This window comes from Sminthopsis crassicaudata, chromosome 1 (genome assembly GCF_048593235.1).
Source record: "Sminthopsis crassicaudata isolate SCR6 chromosome 1, ASM4859323v1, whole genome shotgun sequence".
NCBI classification, from domain to species: domain Eukaryota; kingdom Metazoa; phylum Chordata; class Mammalia; order Dasyuromorphia; family Dasyuridae; genus Sminthopsis; species Sminthopsis crassicaudata.
This window is the reverse complement of record NC_133617.1, coordinates 298,146,163-298,164,652: the sequence shown is the minus strand read 5'-3', so window position 1 is coordinate 298,164,652 and position 18,490 is coordinate 298,146,163. Positions and strand designations below refer to the sequence as shown.

Sequence of the window (18,490 nt, the reverse complement as noted above, 5' to 3'; positions counted from 1 at the left end):
ATCTCTGGAGAGCCTTGGACCATAAATAGCAGGACTCTCAACTATACTTCTTGGTGCATTGTGGGTTAAGGTGCTAACTTTATTGCCTTCCACCAAGTCACTGTGGCTTGGGCCTGAGTCCACTGAGCCCACTTTGAGGTCTCAGTTTTCTACATAGCAACTAGTCATGCAAGTCTGCAGCCTTTCACAGGAACAGATGACTTAGCTCCTCTAGAAAGCATATGAGCAGATCAAGGAGCACATATAGCAGATTTTCCAGGTGAAACCTCAAGTCCCTTGACATTTCCAGATTCACTTGACAGATATAGAGATAAATCATAGATGAACAGAAAAATGATAAACATGTATAAGCTGTGTGGGCAAGTCACTTAACTAATCTCTGTCTGATTCAGATTTCCTCATTTGGAAAATGGGAATGATATCACTTACTTCCCAAGATTGTTGAGAGGATCAAATAACACATATAAAGACTTAGCAGAGGACACCACAGCACATAGTAGAAGCTATATAAATATTAGGAATCATCATCATTATTGTTATATTATTACTATTATTTAGGGTAATATGTTACTATACATATTTTTTTTCTCCCCCCTTGTCCAGGATTTGAATATCTTTCATTATTAGATCACCTTAATTTCTCATATCATTACTGATTTTCTGATAATCACTTTTGGAAGAAATCATATTGATAAGTATCTTTTCAGGCAAATGTTAAGTGACTTATTCATTTCCCCCCAAAATCTGGTCTTTAACATAGTAATTATGGAAACAATGCAGACAATGCAGATTTATGGTGTTAATTCAAAAATGGACTTTATAAATACTAAGTTGATGTTCTATTTTAAAAAACCTTTGTCCCTTCAAAAATATTATATTGTATTCATACATACCATTTCAGGAATAGGTACCTCTAGCTGTGTACCAGAAGGTGCTTGAATTGCAAGAAGTGTATCTCCTATGTATAAATATAAATATATTTTAAAAAATTATTTTAGGTCAGGTTCATCTATATACTTATTTCATTACAAATAGTTGCACATGCATTGAGGATCAATATATAATAGACTTTGCTAGCTTTGTAGCAAAGATGAAAAGGCTTGCTTTCCAGGAAAGAGTCAATAATAGATGTCTGTGGTCCAATTACCCCCTAGCTAAATGGGGAGACTCACCCACAGCCAATCTCTAGGGTAATAAAATATTTTGACTTTGAAGAACATCTAAGTCAAATGAGGTTGCAATCTATTTCACTTATCCACACCCATGAAATCACAGATCCCAGAATTATTTAAACATTATATAGTTATTGACTTAAATAGAATACAACAAAAAATACTTTTACAGAAATGAAAACATAATAATTAGAGAGATATTAGTCACTCATGGTTTCAGGTGAGTTGTTTTTCTGTTCTGTTTGACTCTTTGTAACCCCTTTTGAGGTTTTCTTGGGAAAGATACTAGAGTAGTTTGCAATTTCCTTCCCCAGCTCATTTTATAGATGAGGAACTGAAGCAAACACAATTAAATGACTAAACCAGTCACACAGTAAGTATCTGAGGCCAGATTTGAACTCAAAAAAAAGATGAGTCTTCCTGACTCTAGTCCTGTCATTCTATCCATTCACTGCACCATCTAGCTGCCCTCACTCAGGATTGAACTATACTAATAGATTATACTTAATTTACACATTTAGTACCAAATCAAATTCCCAAGGGGCAACTTTATAGAACTAGCCAGAATAACCAGAAAATTCATTTGGGGAAACAAAATATCAAGAATCTCAAGGGAAATAAAAAATAAAAAGTAAAAATGAAGTAGATCTACTAGTAGCCTGCAAAACTAATTGAGAATTGATCAGTGGAATAGATTCAACAATCAAGATCTAGAATAAACAAATTAGCATCATAGTATTCAGTAAATCCACAGACACCAACTATTTGAGTAAGGACCATCTATCTCACAAAACTTGCTAGGAAAATTGGTAAAGAGTTTGGCAGAAATTTGGTTATGAAGCTCCAAAGGGACATAAAGGGTCACAATGGAAATAAATCATAAAGAGGAAATAACTTTGATAACTATGGCTAGGGAAACAGTTCTTAACTGAGCAATTAAAGAAGTGATTATAAATATAAAAGGAACAATTCCTATTAGCATGAGAGACAACATGACATTGAATAGGATGTGGAGTTTTTAAGAGCTGGGTTCAAATCTCTCCTCTTATATTTACTAGCTATAGGATCTTGGAAAAGTTACATAGCTAATGAGTCTGAGTTTCCTTATCTATAAAATGAGGGAGGTTAAACTTGGGGCCCATTGAGAGCCCTTCCACCTCTAAATCTATGAATATGAAATGGAAAGGCCTTCATACAAGCAAACTAAATGTAGCTGGCATTTGGACTTTGAAAGACTTCAGAAGAACTTTGATCAATGTAATGATCTACCAGAAAATTGAAGAAGCATGCTTCTTACTTTTTATTAATAGACAGATGATTGATATTAGAAGTGCAGAATGAAACAGATTTTCAAACATGGCCAACATGTTTTCTTTTACTTAATTTATACATGATACAATTGATTTAGGGGACACTTTGCACTAGAAATATAGTAATGAAGATTCATAAAAAAGAAAAAGGCATCTGTAAATCACTAAAAATACACAGAAGACAGCATCTCTGAAAGTAACAGATAAGCAATGTAGCTTATGGTCCTCTTAGATGACGCACTTGTGTTTGTGAAATTTATAATAAAAGAAATTTTCAATTAAAAACAGATGTAACTGGGACTGCTAAAGTCTGTGTCTGATATTTCTGGATAACAGGAAATCTTGAGCTTAAGTGTAAATTCTTGATTGAGTTATTTTGGAATTTTATATTAAGTTGCATTATATCTTTAAATAGTCTTTGAGCTACTGATGAACAAGATTTTCTGTGATGTTGCTGTCACTTTCCCTAAAAAACTCTTAAGTTATGATGATGGGTAAAGAACCATAAGCTAAACATTTTTTTATATAACTTTAGGGAATAAGTTGAATTTCATTTGCTAAAAGAATGTTTAGTGAAATGCAACATGCTAAAAACTTTATATGTAAAAACAATGTTATTGTCACCAAAGAACATCTATTTGAATCCATTTCAACTAGTGATGATGACAATACAATACACACATCCATACTCTTTCTTGGTCCTTCCCATATGACCAATGGCAAATACTTGCTGAATAAAAGGATGGACACTAGAGTTAGAAACGGATTAATCAAAGCAAAGCTAAATGGTTCAAATAAAAAATGAGCCCTTGATCTTGACCTCACTATATCCCAGAAAGTTTTAAGATAGCATATAAAAATGGCTACATACTATCTTAACATCATTGAAGTTAAAGAGGAACAGATTATTATTATTATTATTGGAAATTTTATTAATATTAAAAATAATCAAGTTAGTTGAATTTGGGTTTTTTTGGATATTGGAAGCAGAAGGGATGGCATGGAGAACTTTAAATAATCCAACTCGGTTTGTTGAGAAGTGAATAAGATGTTTCAAACTCAGCAATAGGTTTCAAATATTTTATATAGGTTTCAGCAATAAGGTTTCAAAAGTTTAATTTTTATAATTTCTTGACCAAAGAGATATCTTCATCTACATTACGCTCAGTCCTGGGGATACACAGAAAAAAAGGTAAACGAATTTACTAGCAATACTTACCATTAAAACAATTACAGATATCTTCATGAGTTATATAAGAAAATGTACTGTCATTATAGGTCAAGGGAAACAGCATGGTTTTCTTGATGTAACTTTAAATTTGTAACAAGATGCAAGCCCCCACAAAGAACAACTTTTAAAAGCAATTTTCTTCTCCCTACAAATTCAGAAATGCAGTTTTGCATAGCATGTTAGTTCCTACTTCATCATCCAACCTGTGTAGAAGTATATTTAAATTTTTTTTCCTATGATACAAAATGAAAATTTAAAATTTTCTAATGAAAGATGTTTCATTTTTGACTTTGTAAGGGTTTTTTAGACTTGCCAGATACTAGGAAAGAGATGGAGAATGTTGTGTACAAGTGTCAAGTGCACAAGCAGGTCAGCTAAAGTTTTGAGGTAAAAACAGGGTTGGAAAGTACCAGCAGAAGCAACTTTGCTAGTTGTACCATGGTCCTGGCCAGATACTTGTAGAGAAGACATTGAACACTGATGATCAAATTGGTCAAATCAATGGATATTCAAATTGTTGAATATTCAAAATAAAAATAGGGTGTTAATGGGTTTATTAATAAAACCCAGATTATCAGAACTAAATGGTATTTGTTGATCAAAAATGGTAATTTCAGAACATATTAAAAACCAACTGAAAATATAATACTCAATAAAATTTCAGAAAAGTCCTAGGATCTGCAGCTAAGAACTTTCAAGTCATGGAAGACAACTATGTTTTCCATAAAATTTACCTTCTGGCTTGGGGAACATGTCAAGCACAGGTTGAATCAAAGCTACTTGGGTCATGAAATTATGACTTTTTATTTTAAACTGTTAATTATATTGTAATAATTTACTTTAATTATACTGTGTTCAAGAACTTCAGATAGGTGCTGAATTTTGCCTATTGTTTATTTCCAATTTTTCCTATATGTAGCTTGTTTGTACCTAGTTGTTGGCACATTTTTTTCCAGTTTAGATTGCAAGGTCCTTAAGAGCAGATTGTCTTTTGCTTTTCTTTGCAGCACCAGCACTTGGTATAGTGCTTGCACACATAATAGTTGTCTGACAAATGACTAATTTTAGGACACTGACCATAATTATTTAACAACACCATTTGTATTGTAATAGCTAAGCCTATTGTCCCTCCTCAGCACAAATTTAGGTTATATCCTAAGAGGCAACTTTACTGTAGTAGAAAAAAAAATTGACATTGGGTTTAGAAGCTTAAATTTCAGTCTTGGCCCTGGCAATTATTAGCCTTGTGACTGTGAGTAAGACTGTGAGTCTTGATTTCATCTTCTATAAAGAACACTTGCCCTACTTCATAAGGTTGTTGTCCATAAAACATTTTGTAAACTCAAAATTACTAAAAAAAATGTGAAGCAAAAGAACAGTATGTATAACTTCTAAAAACTGATGATCCATTCTGGTTAGATGATGGAAATAAGGGAAGATGGGAAATAGAAAAGACGGGCAAGGAAAAATACAATTAAAAAATTATTTTTTTGAAGAAATGGGTCTTTCCCTTGCCTCTTGTTTCCAATATTGAATAAAAGAATTTAATTTGCCAACTTAAGAGATAATGCCATTCATAAACTAATTAATTTAGCCAGACATCATTTTTGCAAGTTTACAAGTCAAAACTTAAATTTTAAAATAGATATTTTAATAAATTACTAAAAGAATATTGTAAATCTTAGCTTTCACTTAAAAGACCTACATTCTGAAAATACCCTACACTTGAGTGCACCTTTCCTAAATAAAAATATACACAAAGCTATAGTTTGGTTATAAAGTTATTTAAATAAAAGGATATCTGTTGTTAATGGAGTCATCCATAACATTTTTGATGCTTTGCTGTAGCCATAATTTCTGTTGATCAAGTTCTCTCTCTTTTAGCTCCAGATCCTCAATTTCTGCTTTGAGATATCTTAGTCTATCAATAACTTCCTTTGTATTACATCCAGCACCTACACCTCTTGAGAAATACAGAATATCCATCAAGTTAATTTCAATTAATTCCATTAATAAAATGATTAACTGGGTCACAGCCAATGATAATAATTTACACCATAGTATGATTAAAATAAAAAAAAAAAGTCAAATTCCCCAAAGCATTAGAATATAAAGCAGAAAACTCTGGATCTGAATATATTGATTTAGAAAATCCCTCAGGGAAGAACTGATATGCTGTAAGCTCTCAATTTGCTTAGCTATGACAGGTTAGACTTGGCTCCCATTCTAAAGGGATTAGTTAATGAAGTACCAAAAGAATCTCATAATAAAGTCCTGCACAGAATAGGCACAAAATAAATATTTGCTGTAAACATACTCTGAAAGCATGAATCTTATAGACACATTTGAAAAAAAGCTCCAGTATACTGGAACGTATCCATACTTGTCTTTTATTGGACTTCTGTCTTAAAAGCTAAGGAGGCCAAAAGGATAATTCTGATTTTTTTCAATGTACAATATTCAAACTCATCATTGTATTTTCATGAAATTCAATATACATCCATCAACAGAATTTATTGGCCAATATCCATGATAAAAAATTTCCATATTTCTCAATAATTCTTAGCAATATTACAGTTTCTGAAATCATTTTACTTTGATAGTTAATTCTCATTTGAGATGCTAGAACTCTTCCTAAGAATACTAATTATAGTATCAATCAATTAGGTAGAGGGGAAAGGCTTATCTTTTGGAAATGGACAATGATCAGAAATTCATTATATATTAAATATTTCAACTTCAATATCTGGATCTCTGATTTCATTGCTGAGGGAGAGCTCTTTTCTCCAAAGTGGATCAAAACCCCTTTCTGCCTAAATGGTATGCTTTCAAATTGTAGCCAACTTGGTAATAAATCAATCCTGCATTGAGTAAGACTGGTAGTCAACGAGTTATAAAATCCATCTCCAAGCCCACTCTTAAACTCTTCTGGGCACAGCATTCCACTGGCATTACTCTGAAAGCCCAGGGCCTTCTACAAGCTATAATAAGGCAATGAAGGAGAATTTTGGCCCTTTCTGCGGGGTCACACAGCTAGCACATATAGATGTAGGACTTTAATCCAAGTGTTTCCAATTCCAAGGTTGGCCCTTTATCCATTCTGCCATATTTACAAGTTAAATGAACTAAATTAATGAGTCTGTTAAATAATAGGATCTATCAAATATTTATTTATTAGTACTTATTACATTTAAGATGGCTAACAAAGTCCCTTCCAACGAATTTATAAAATTTCAATTGGGTAGAGAAATCATATACACCTAAAATAAATAATAGAATCAAGGCATACTTTTATAACATTGTATATAATTTATAATCTTAAGTGCTTTGTCCCAAGTCATAAAGGTAAATGTATCAGAGGCAGTGTCTGTACCCAGTTCACCTTCATTCTAAGATTAGATCTCTGTGCACCACACCATTCTGCTTTTCAATATGGGCATATGCATCTAAATGTCAAATGAGTGTGACCAAAAAAAAAAAAAAAAAAAAAAAAAAAGCTCCAGAAAAAAGTTCAGAAAAAGAAAGATCACCATCAGGAATGTCAGGAAACTCTTGAGTTTGGTCTTGAAAGACAATGAGAACATAAGAGCCAGAGAGGGGGGAAAAAGCATTCTAAGTAGGGCAAATGGTCCCAGGACAGAGGCAAGATTATGAAATGTATGTTTGAAAGTTAGAGGGTAGATTGATCTGATCAGAGTGGAAGTTCATACTGAAGAGTAGTACACAACAGAGTGGTACACAGTAAGGTCAGTAATGTACACAGAGGCCAGATTTTGGAGATATGCAGGAAGAATCAAAATTTCAGACTATAACAGTCTATAACTTACTTCCACTGGATACTATTTTTGGACTTTTTTTCAATTAAATCAATTCCTTCCAAAACATTGGTAATATCATAAATTCTTCTTTTTTGCCTTACAGCCAAAGTATCTGCAGCCTGTTTTTTAAAATGGGGAAAAAAAAAAAGGTAAAGAATTTGTATTTTAAGGTAAAAGGAATTGTTTATTAAAATCACAGTATGAATTAGAATCCCAAATGTAATCCAATGGCTCAATATGCTCAAGTCATCTTCTATTCACAACTCCCCCCCCCAAAACAAAACAAAACAAAACAAAAAAACCCATTCATTTCTTGGCCAACAGCTGTTGAAGAAAAACACACACACACAATCAGGTGTCATCATGCAAAGTACATAAAGACAACATAAAAAAATTCAGAAAATATTTGCCTGATGAACAGAATTCCTATATATTTTGCTTCTCCAATTGATATAACAAAATCTAATTTCAGAACAGTCAATTGTAGTTACTGAAGGCAATTCAAATAAAAGATGGCAAAATTTGAACTTTCCATATAAGTGATTTTTTTAGATTAAAAACACTATGGGAAAAATCCTGGATACCAGACATTATTTGTATTGTCTTGATATATGTCATTTTTACTACTTTAATGTTTTAAAACAAAGCATTTAAATTGAGCCTGACATTTACTAGCTTTCTGACCCTGAGCACATTACCCCTATCTGCTTTTAAAATGGGAATAATAACAGTACCTACTTTTCAAGGTTGTAAAGATAAAATGTGATAATATTTACAAAGTTCTCTGCAAACTTTAAGTGCTATCAAATGCTAGTTATTAAGCACAGAGTTATTGTACTTATATGCAAGTTCAGTGATTTCAAAATTTTTGTTGTTCAGGCATTTCATTTATGTCCAAACTCTCTGTGTCACCTTTTGGGGTTTCCTTTACAAAGTTACTGGCGGGGTTTGCTATTTATTTATTCCAGCTCATTTTACAGAGAAGGATGCTAAGGTAAACAGGGTTAAAGCCACTTGACCAGGGACACACAATTAGTGTAAGGCCAGAAAAGAAAGTATTACAAAATAATAAAATTATAAATTTTCTTAGAGTCCCAGTGAAACAAAAATCAGAAATTTTCAAAATATTTATTATTTTTTCCCCAAATTACACATAAATCAATTTTTAACATTGAAAAAAAACTTTCGAGTTCCAAATTCTCTCTTTCCCTCCCCCTTACTGAGAATGCAAACAATTTGATATAGGTTATACATATCCAGTCATGCAAAATATTTCCAGGTTAGTCATGTAGTAAAAGAAAACATTATGCCCTTTAGGCATAATTTCAAATTGCTCTACAGAATGGTTGGATCAGTTCACAACTCCCACCAATTATGTATCTCCCACATCCCCTTCAACATCTGTCATTTTTCTTTTCTGTAGCATTAGCTAATCTGATAGGTATGAGATAGTATCTCAGAATTGCTTTAATTTGCATTTTTCTAATCAACAGTATTTAGAATATGGCTTTAGATAGATTTGATTATTTTCAAAATTGTCTTTGATCATTTATTAAATGGGAAATGGCTCTTCCCCATAGTTATTAGCTATTTCCCTCCAACCTATACTGTTTATTTTTCCAATTATGCCTTCCCCAATCTACCCTCCCTTCCATAAGCCCCCTTCCCCTCCTATATATCTGAAAGGAATTTCTATACCCAACTAAACATGCATGTTATATCTTTTTTGAACAAATTCTGATGAGGATAAGACTCAAGAGTTCCCCACCACATCCCACATCTTTCCCTGCAGTGTAAAAGCTTTCCTGCCTCTTTTGAATGAGATAGGGTAGAATGGGATAAATTACCACCTTTCAGGGCACTCTCTTTTTCACCCATTACTTTTTTTTTTGGTAGGATATCATCCTATCATATCCAATTCACATCCATGCCCTTAGTCTATGTATACTCCTAACTGCCATAATGACAAGAAAGTTCTTATAAGTTACAAGTATCACCTTCCCATATAGGAATGTAAACAGCTTAAATCTTACTCTCTTGCTTTCTCCTTCCTTTTTAGCTTTTTTGTTTCTTTAGAGTCTTATATTAAATTTTCTATTCAGCTCTGTTATTTTACCAGAATCTTTCAAAGTCCTTCATTTTATTAAATATTCATTTCCTCCTCTGAAGGTTATACTTATTTTTGCTGGGTAGGTAATTCTTGGTTACTATCCTAGCTCCTTTACTCTCTGTAATATATTCCAAACCCTCCAAAAATTTAATATAGGAACTAATAAAATTTTGTGTTATCCTGAATATGGCTCCATAATATTTTAATTTTTTCTTTCTGGCTACTTACAATAGTTTCTCATCACTACATATTATTTTGCTTCTGTATTATTTATATCTGTTCAAAAGGTTTTATCTCCCAGTAGAACTAAAGCTCCTGAAGACTAGATCTGTCCCATTTTCATCTTTGTATCACTGGCAAAGTGACTGGAACACAAGACACTTAAATGTTTTTTGACAGATTGATTAACAACAGCTTAAGATCCCGGGGCAGAGGGGAAAAAACAGACAAAAAAGATTTTCCAGTTTCTGTACAATATTCAGAAACTGCAGCTTTTAACATAATGGGGGAAAACAGGCCATAATTGATTTTCGGAGGGCCAATGGTTAATTTTCATGATGCTTGTCTGAAACTCAGGTATTTTTAGTGAGCAATTTTGGCTAAATAGCTCATTTTTCTACTTTGTTTCATACAATAATCAAAGGGCAAGACTGGTCTTCTACTACTACTACTACTACTACTACTACTACTACTACTACTACTACTACTACTACTACTACTACTAATCTGTATATGCATAAAAATTTCCTCTTCTGGTTATTTTCAGGAGTTCTTTAAAAGGTTTCATGCTCTCCAAGCAGTTCTCATATACACAATACAAAAATACCGTAGCAACACTTTGCTAGTTTGGATATTATAACATGCATTTTAATGAATCGACTGCAAATTCTATTTATCCTTAACTTGCTCAGCAAAGGATTATTATTATTTTTTTAGTTTTCATGTTAAAAAGTCAGAAGAGCTATTCAATTTTACATTTCTGACTGAGTAGTAATATCAATTTTTGAAAATTTCAGTGCTACAACTCAGCATTATCTCTCCAATACTATTCATACCTTACAGTCTCAAAGTCCTATTTGATCACAGGTTTTCACAATTAAGCTTCTCAACAGTACAGTAACATCTAAATAACCACTAGACCAAATCCATTTAGACTTAGAATCTGAGGGGTTGTCCAATTGCTTTTGTTGAGCTCACTAGCATGTCTTCATATAGAAGCACAGTGTTTAGAGTATTGGGCCAAGCTTGGGTTAGGTTTCAAAGAATTCTAAATGCTAAATAAGAATCCATATTTGATCTATGAGGTCATAGAGAACCACTGATCAAAACCTAATTATGACTTATCAGGTCAGTCCTAGAAAATTATTTGAATGGAATTATACAGCTTTACTGATTAACAATCACAACCTCTTTCATTAATATTGCATATAATACTTCCTCTTTCATTACTATTGCAATATAATACTTGGAGAAATATCTTTTAATAATTTTTCTATTGTCAACATATAAGTATATAATTTGTAACTAGAATTACTGTAGGGACTTGGAGGTTGATAAAAGTTACAAAGTCTTTTCCCTAGGTCTAGGAGAACATATTCTATTCTAGAGAGAATTTTAGAGAAAAAAATAGCATCACAATAAAAACAAACACTAAAGACAACTGTACAGAGATAAACACAAAAATACATATAAATTACAGCATGAAAGTAACTGGGTGATGAGTGAGATATGATCGGTTTGTGTTACTAAAAAGACATTCAAGAACAAAAACATTCAATATGTTGGGATAAGATTAGCAATCAGGAAAAAAACAGGGTAGTAATACAAAGATTTGACAAGCAACATAGAAATGATTAAGTATATAAGCCTAGAGCTCTCTGAAGGAAAAAGAAAGAACAGTAATCTGAATAAAGTGCTATATTACCAGGCCCTTATTACTTTTCACCTAAATAGTCTCTTCTTTGAGGCTACTGCGGGGGCATAGTAGATTGAATGCTGGACCTGGAGTCAGGAAAACTCATCTTCCTGAGCTCAAATCTGGCTACAGATTCTTACTATCTGTGTGACTCTGAGAAAGTCACTTAACCCTATTTGCCTTAGCTTCTTCATCTATAAAATGAGTTGGAAAAGGAAATGGCAAAACCACTCCAGTGTCTTTATAGAGTCAGACACAACTAAATCAACTAAATAACAAGAACATAGTCTCTTCATGGATCTCCCAAACTAGCACTGATTTAGCCTGACCTGGCAAAAATAACAGAACCAGTGTTCAATTCTCAATTAGCAGCCTCTTCTATTCATCTTATAACTACTGCTAACTTGTTATTTTTTTTTTTTTCTCTCATACTTCTTGGATGAGCCTTTTACATCACTGCTCAAAAACTTTCTGTGGTTCTGCAGACTTTCATACTTTGGTTCTGATTTCACACTTAGGCCTTATCTCATATTATACCTCACTAGAGATTTACACTAATGTAAAACTAGATGCTCTTTCTCTCAAGTGTTTCACATTTCACATTTTTACTGTTACTCAATATCTAAAGTACTTTCTCCTCCCCAACATATTTGTTCCCTTAGTTCCCTCCCTAAACTACAAGTTCCTTATCTCACCTTCTATTGAACTCCTATTTAGGGAAGGGAGTGGTCAGTAACAAAACTCTTTTGAGGTGGTATAGGGTGAAGGAAAAGAAAATAAATGGGGTAGTGGGGAGGAAATACAGTTAGCAATAGTAATTTTAAAAAGAATTTTGAAGCCACTTTCTCTGATAAGGTCTAGTTTCTCAAGCATATAGGGAACTGAGTCAAATTTATAAAAAATAAGAGCTGTGCCCCACTTGATAAATGATCAAAAAATATGATCTGTGCCCACAGGGCTATAAATTCACTATTTGACAAAAAACTACTGGGAAAAATGGAAGGCAGTCTCGCAGGAAGTAAGCATAGATCAATAATTCACATTGTATAGCAAGATAAGCTCAAAATGGGTACATCATTTGAATATTAAGGGTGATATGATAAGCAAATCAGGGAAGTATGAGGAATAAAATTACCTATCTGGATAAGGAAAATAAAGTTTATGACTGAAACAAGAGATAAGAGAGAATATTGGGAAGTAAAATGGATAGTTTTGATTACACTGAAGAGCTTTTGCACAAACAACCAATGCAATCAAAATACATGGAAAGCAAGGAATTGGGGGAGGGGGGGAAATTTACAATTTTCTTTGATAAAAGCCTCATTTTTCAAATACATAAGGAACGGAGCTGAATTTCCAAAAATAAGAATTATGCACTGGTCCAATCACTGTTTACAGGATATGCCTCTTATCTTTTTTTTTTTTAAATAAATTTGACTCAGTTCCCTCAATACTTGAGAAATTAAGCCGTATCAGAGAAACTTGCTTCAATTTTTTTTTTACAATTACTATTGCTAACTGTACTTCCCCCAACTAATTTTCTCTCTCCCTTCACCCAGTCTCTCTTCAAAAGTGTTTTGCTACCTATCCCTCCCTCCCTCCAATATGCCCTTTCTTTTATCATCTTCCCTTCCACATCCCATTCTCCTATTTTTCTGTAGGGTAAGAGAGAGTATGTTATCTCCACTTTGAGCCAATTCTACGGAGAATAAGGTTCACACATTTACTTTCTCCTCCCCCTCTCTTCCTTTCTCCTGTTAAGTTTTTCTTGCTTTTTTTTTTTTTTTTAATGGCAGATAATACCATTCACTTCTCTGTTTCTCCCAGTACATTCTTCTCTCACCCCTTAATTTTATTATTTTAAAAAGACATCATCTCTTCATATTCCACGCAAACCTGTGCCCTTTGTCTATATAAACTCTGCCACACAGCTCTTTTTGTTGTAGCTAGAAACTGGAAGTTGAATGGTCCATCAATTGGAGAATGGTTGGGTAAATTGTGGTATATGAAGGTTATGGAATATTATTGCTATGTAAGAAATGACCAGCAGGAGGAATACAGAGAGGCTTGGAGAGACTTAAATCAACTGTTGCTGAGTGAAATGAGCAGAACCAGAAGATCACTGTACACTTCAACAACAATACTGTATGAGGATGTATTCTGATGGAAGTGGAAATCTTCAACATAAAGAAGATCCAACTCACTTTCAGTTGATCAATGATGGACAGAAATAACTACACCCAGAGAAGGAACACTGGGAGATGAATGTAAATTGTTAGCACTACTGTCTATCTACCCAGGTTACTTATACCTTTGGAAGCTAATAATTAATGTGCAACAAGAAAATGGTATTTACACACATATATTGTATCTAGGTTATATTGTAACACATGTAAAATGTATGGGATTACCTGTCATGGGGGGGAGGGAGTGGAGGGAGGGAGGGGATAATTTGGAAAAATGAATAAAAAAAATAAAAAAAACTCTGCCACAATAATGAGAAAGTCCTAATGAGTTACAAATATCCTCCTATGTAGGAATATAAACAGATAAATCTTAGTGCCTTATATCACTTTCTGATTACCTCCTCCTGCTTTTCTTGAGTTCTGTCTTTGAAAATTAAATTTTCCATTTAACTCTGGTCTTTTCGTCACAAATGCTTGAAAATCCTGTTTTCATTGAATGACCACCTTTTCCTCTGAAGAATTACACTCAGTTTTGCTGGTTATAATCCTAGCTCCACTGATTTCCAGAATATCACATTCTAAGTCCTCTGGTCCTTTAAATGTAGAAGCTGCTAAATCTTCTGTTATCCTTAAATTGATTCTTTTTGGAGGCTTGCAATATTTTCTCCTTGACCTGGAATTTGGTTATAATATTCTTGGGAGTTTTCATTCTGGGATCTCTTTAAGGAGATGATCAGTACCCTCTGGTACTAGAATATAGGACAGGTTTTTCTTGATAATTTCTGGAAGAATGGTGTTCAGGCTGTTTTTTTTTTTTTTTTTTTTTTTTAATTATGATTTTCAGGAAGACCAATAATTTTAAAATTATCTCTCCTGGATCTATTTTCTAGATTAGTTGTTTTTCCAATGAGATATCACATTTTTTCCCCTATTTTTTCATTTTTTTTTGGGGGGGTGTTTGCTTAATTATCTCTTGATTTCTCATAAAGTCATTAGCTTCCATTTGCTCAATTCTAATTTTTAAGGAATTATTTTCCTCAATGACTTTTTGTACCTCCTTTCTCATTTGGCCAATCTTACTTTTAAGGCATTCTTCTCATTAGCTTTTTGTATTTCTTTTTGCACCACTTTAAATTCTTTTTAAAATTTTTCCTCTATTTCTTACTTGATTTTCAAAATCTCCTTTGAGCTCTTCCATAGCTTGAGACCAATTCTTATTTTTCTTGGAAGCTTTTGATGAAGGAGCTTTGACTTTGTTATTTTCTTCTGAACATATTTTGATATTCCTTGTCACAATAGTAATTTTCTATAGTCATAAGTTTTTTTGTTGTCTGCTCATTTTCCTAGCCTATTACTCATCTTTTAGCTCTTTTAAAAGTAGGGTTCCATTTCCAGGGTGGAGAGTACGCAGTCCCAAGCTGTTTTTCAGAGATCCTTCTGGGAACCTGAATACAAGTCCTCTTTTCTGCCCTGGAACTGTTAGCAGTGTCCCTACACCACTGTAGATGTAAGAACTGGTATGCTAAAGTAAGAGTTCTGCTTAGCTGGTGCTGCAGCTAGGCTGGGACTATGCAAGGGATTGTGCACTGGATTCCCACACTGTTGTCACAGACTGCCTCTGTCATTAAAAATGAACATTTCTATTTGGGAAGAGTGGTGGGTTTGGAAAATTTTTCTTAAAAAGTAAACAAAAAACCAAACAAAAGCAACGTGGTGCAAGTATCAACTTTAAAAGGTTAAGTGACTTGCTTAAGATATCAAGAAGATCAAGAAGTGGAATTACAACTCAGGTTTCCTGAGTTCATGTTATTCCAAGCTATCTCTCTCTACAATCAAAACTGCAGATAACTGAAAGAGCAGCTGGGTAAAGGTAGGTTGCAACATATTAATAACCTCTTACCAAAAAAAGTAGCCTAAAAGACACCATCCAAAGTATTTACGAACAGAAAGAGATCAGGTCAGCCATGTAGACTGCAGTGCTACACAGTAACCTCCAATGCTTTGGGCAGATTTCCTAATAAACAAAAATCAACAGGATGAAAAAAAAAATGAAATATATGAAAAATATGGATGTATTGTGATCTGCACCAGGAGGAAAGATTCAAAAGACATAAGAGTGGACTAAAAAGGATATTCAGAATAATTTTTTTAGTCAAAAGTAGTATAAGAGTAACTTTTCTGCAACCATTGGCAATCCCAAACTTGAAATTTTGAACTATGTTAAAAAACAACTTTGTTTGGTTAAACAATGCTCTAACTTGTATTATTTAATTTTAGTAAAGAAATTAGACAATATTAAATCGATTTTTTTGGAGGAGGATGAGGGAGTCAGGGTTAAAGTGACTTGCCTAGGATCACACAGCTAGTATTAAGTCTCAGAAGCAAGGTTTGAACTTGAGTCCTCATGATTCCAAAACTGGTGGTCTCTCTGGCGGCACCCCCCCCCCAGACTTTATTCTTTTACAGTGTGTTATAAGGACTATAAATATAAAATCTGCATGCTACATCTTACATCATCACAATTTTCTGTTAAGATTAGAGTTGGAATTTAACAAAATGATCAATCTTTATAACTCAGTACTGCCTTTTTGATACTTATTTGGCAAGTATTTTAATGAACAGTAAGTTGCTACTTTGTTTCTGTAACTTGAGGATACTGAAATTCTTGGAGATTAATAGTTGCTGTTTTTCATACTACTTAAATGAATGGGCCACAAGGGATGATCCGCAAGGTAAAAATCATAATTTCATTATATGTATTTTTAAAAAATGACAGGTGGTGTATGACAGAATGGACCTTATTTACACCAGGGTCTCAACATCTTTCAGTCTGAAATGACATGGATGAAGAATGAGAGAAATATCTATAAACATAATTACATATAGAAGGGAAAAAAAAATAAACCCAACTTCATTCACAAAATGACTAATAAAAATATCTAACAAATTGGATTTTAAGTTAGAATTCTAACTTAGTTGATTCAGGTATTTCTTGACAGAACATAAGCCAAGAGCCCTGTGCTTTCAGGGGAATTCCCATTACTAATGAAACTATATTAGACAACTTTTTGTAACTTTTTGTATTAGTATCTAAAAGGCTTCTTTTTGAATCGATGGGGCTTATCATAGTCCCAAGGCAAATAGTAGAAGATTAATAGATGTTTATTGATTGATTGAAATAGTAAGCTAAAATTACAAAATCAAATAGCAAGAAAGCCAAACTCCAATTGTCTCCATAATCACAAAACAATGCGGCTCTTCAGACCAACCGTTTTACGTCCATCCCGTTAGCGCTTTCCAGGGTAACATTTTCAAGTCTGATAAAAGTTAGTCTGCAGGTCCGCAGGTGTAACAAGTGTAATCTAAAAAGCCAGCAACTGGGCGTCTCGCCTCTTTCAGTTATCGTTATGTTAGGTGAACTGGAAAATTGGAGTGCCAAGCACCTGGAATCAGCCATAAGGAACAATCCCCTTAGCCACCCCCTACTTGGTCTTATTCTTAGGGCTCTGACTGGCTGAATTTCAATTCAAGCAAATAAACTGGCCGTCCCGAACTTCCAACGGGCAGTGGCAGGTTTCCAAATCATGCCCGGAGGATTTCGGTCGTTGGGATTTTGTTTTGACTGCAAAGAGGAGGGAACGGCCAGAGAACCCTTTTACATTGCTTATTTATGTGCGGACTGCTTTCATTTCCTCGGATAAAAGTTTCCAACTGAAAGGCTGGATGCTAAATTTCAGGATTTCAGTTTCCTCCTACGGACCAAGCAAGACCTCGTCCTCAAAGCGATTTCTCTACGCTAACTTCCTCGGGGAGGGGGGGCCCACAAAGCTAGGGAAGGCTTCGTTGCCGGGTTTCTGAAGTCGGGGGATCAAAGTCGAGAAAAGCCCCATTCTCCCTCTCATTCAGGAGAAAACCCGGACTCACTGCAACACAGCAGGAACAAGTGCCCGAAGAGATGGCTAGGGGACCAGCAGCTACGTAATAACGATTCATTTCTAAATCCCAGCGGGAGCCCAGGACGTTACCCTCCGCCCTCTTCCCCTAGCTGTGCGCCACGGCAGGAGGGAGGGCAGCGGCGGCGGCGGGTTCGAGCCCAGGCGGCGTCTCCAGGGCCAGAGTTAGAAAGGGCCGGGGCAGGGAGTCGGCCATCCTAAGGATGCACGGTTGGGGGCGGGGGGGGGGGAGGTAGAGCTCTCAAAAACAGCGAGCTCGCGGCAGTAGCAGGAAGCGCCACCTCCCGGGCCACAGGGTCCTCCCTCCCCTGCGGGACAGGACCTCCGAGGTCCGGACGGCGAGGCCTAAGTCGCACGCGTTCTCGGCCTGTCTCCCGTCCGGAGGGCGCCGGGGCTCCCGACCCCTGTACAGCTCTTACCGCCTTGAGATCCAGGACTCCGTCCTTGGCCTCTTGCAGCAACGATACGAACTTTGTAGTGAGCAGCCCCAGGCTCTTCTCGTGGCGGCTACTGCCGCCGCTCCCCGCCGCCCCCGCTTCCGCCGCCTGGGGGCGCTGCCGGCGGCTGCTGCGGCTGGGGGGGCTGCCCCTGACCCGGCGGCTGCTGCTGGCCGGAGCTCACGGGCTCCGCCGCCGCCGCCATGCCGCCCGCCGCCGCCTCGGGGCTCAGACCCCAAGCCCTCAGCCCCGCGGCCGACCCCGTGCGCCCGCAGAGCGCAGGTGCCCCGAGCAGCGCCCCTCCCCCGACCCCGCGCGATGGCTCTGGCCCCCACCCAGCCGCCCTCCCGCGAACTAA

General features: G+C 35.5%; 1 protein-coding gene across 1 annotated transcript in view; it reads right to left on the bottom strand.

Annotated features, from left to right (window-relative positions):
• The window catches only part of E2F5 (E2F transcription factor 5), a 28,351-nt gene extending 9,861 nt beyond the window's left edge, over positions 1-18,490 (bottom strand). The window contains 6 exon segments of the mRNA XM_074278977.1: positions 894-958; positions 3,702-3,745; positions 5,515-5,676; positions 7,541-7,650; positions 18,115-18,216; positions 18,218-18,490. Coding sequence (XP_074135078.1) covers positions 894-958; positions 3,702-3,745; positions 5,515-5,676; positions 7,541-7,650; positions 18,115-18,216; positions 18,218-18,337 — 603 coding nt within the window. The 5' untranslated portion in view covers positions 18,338-18,490.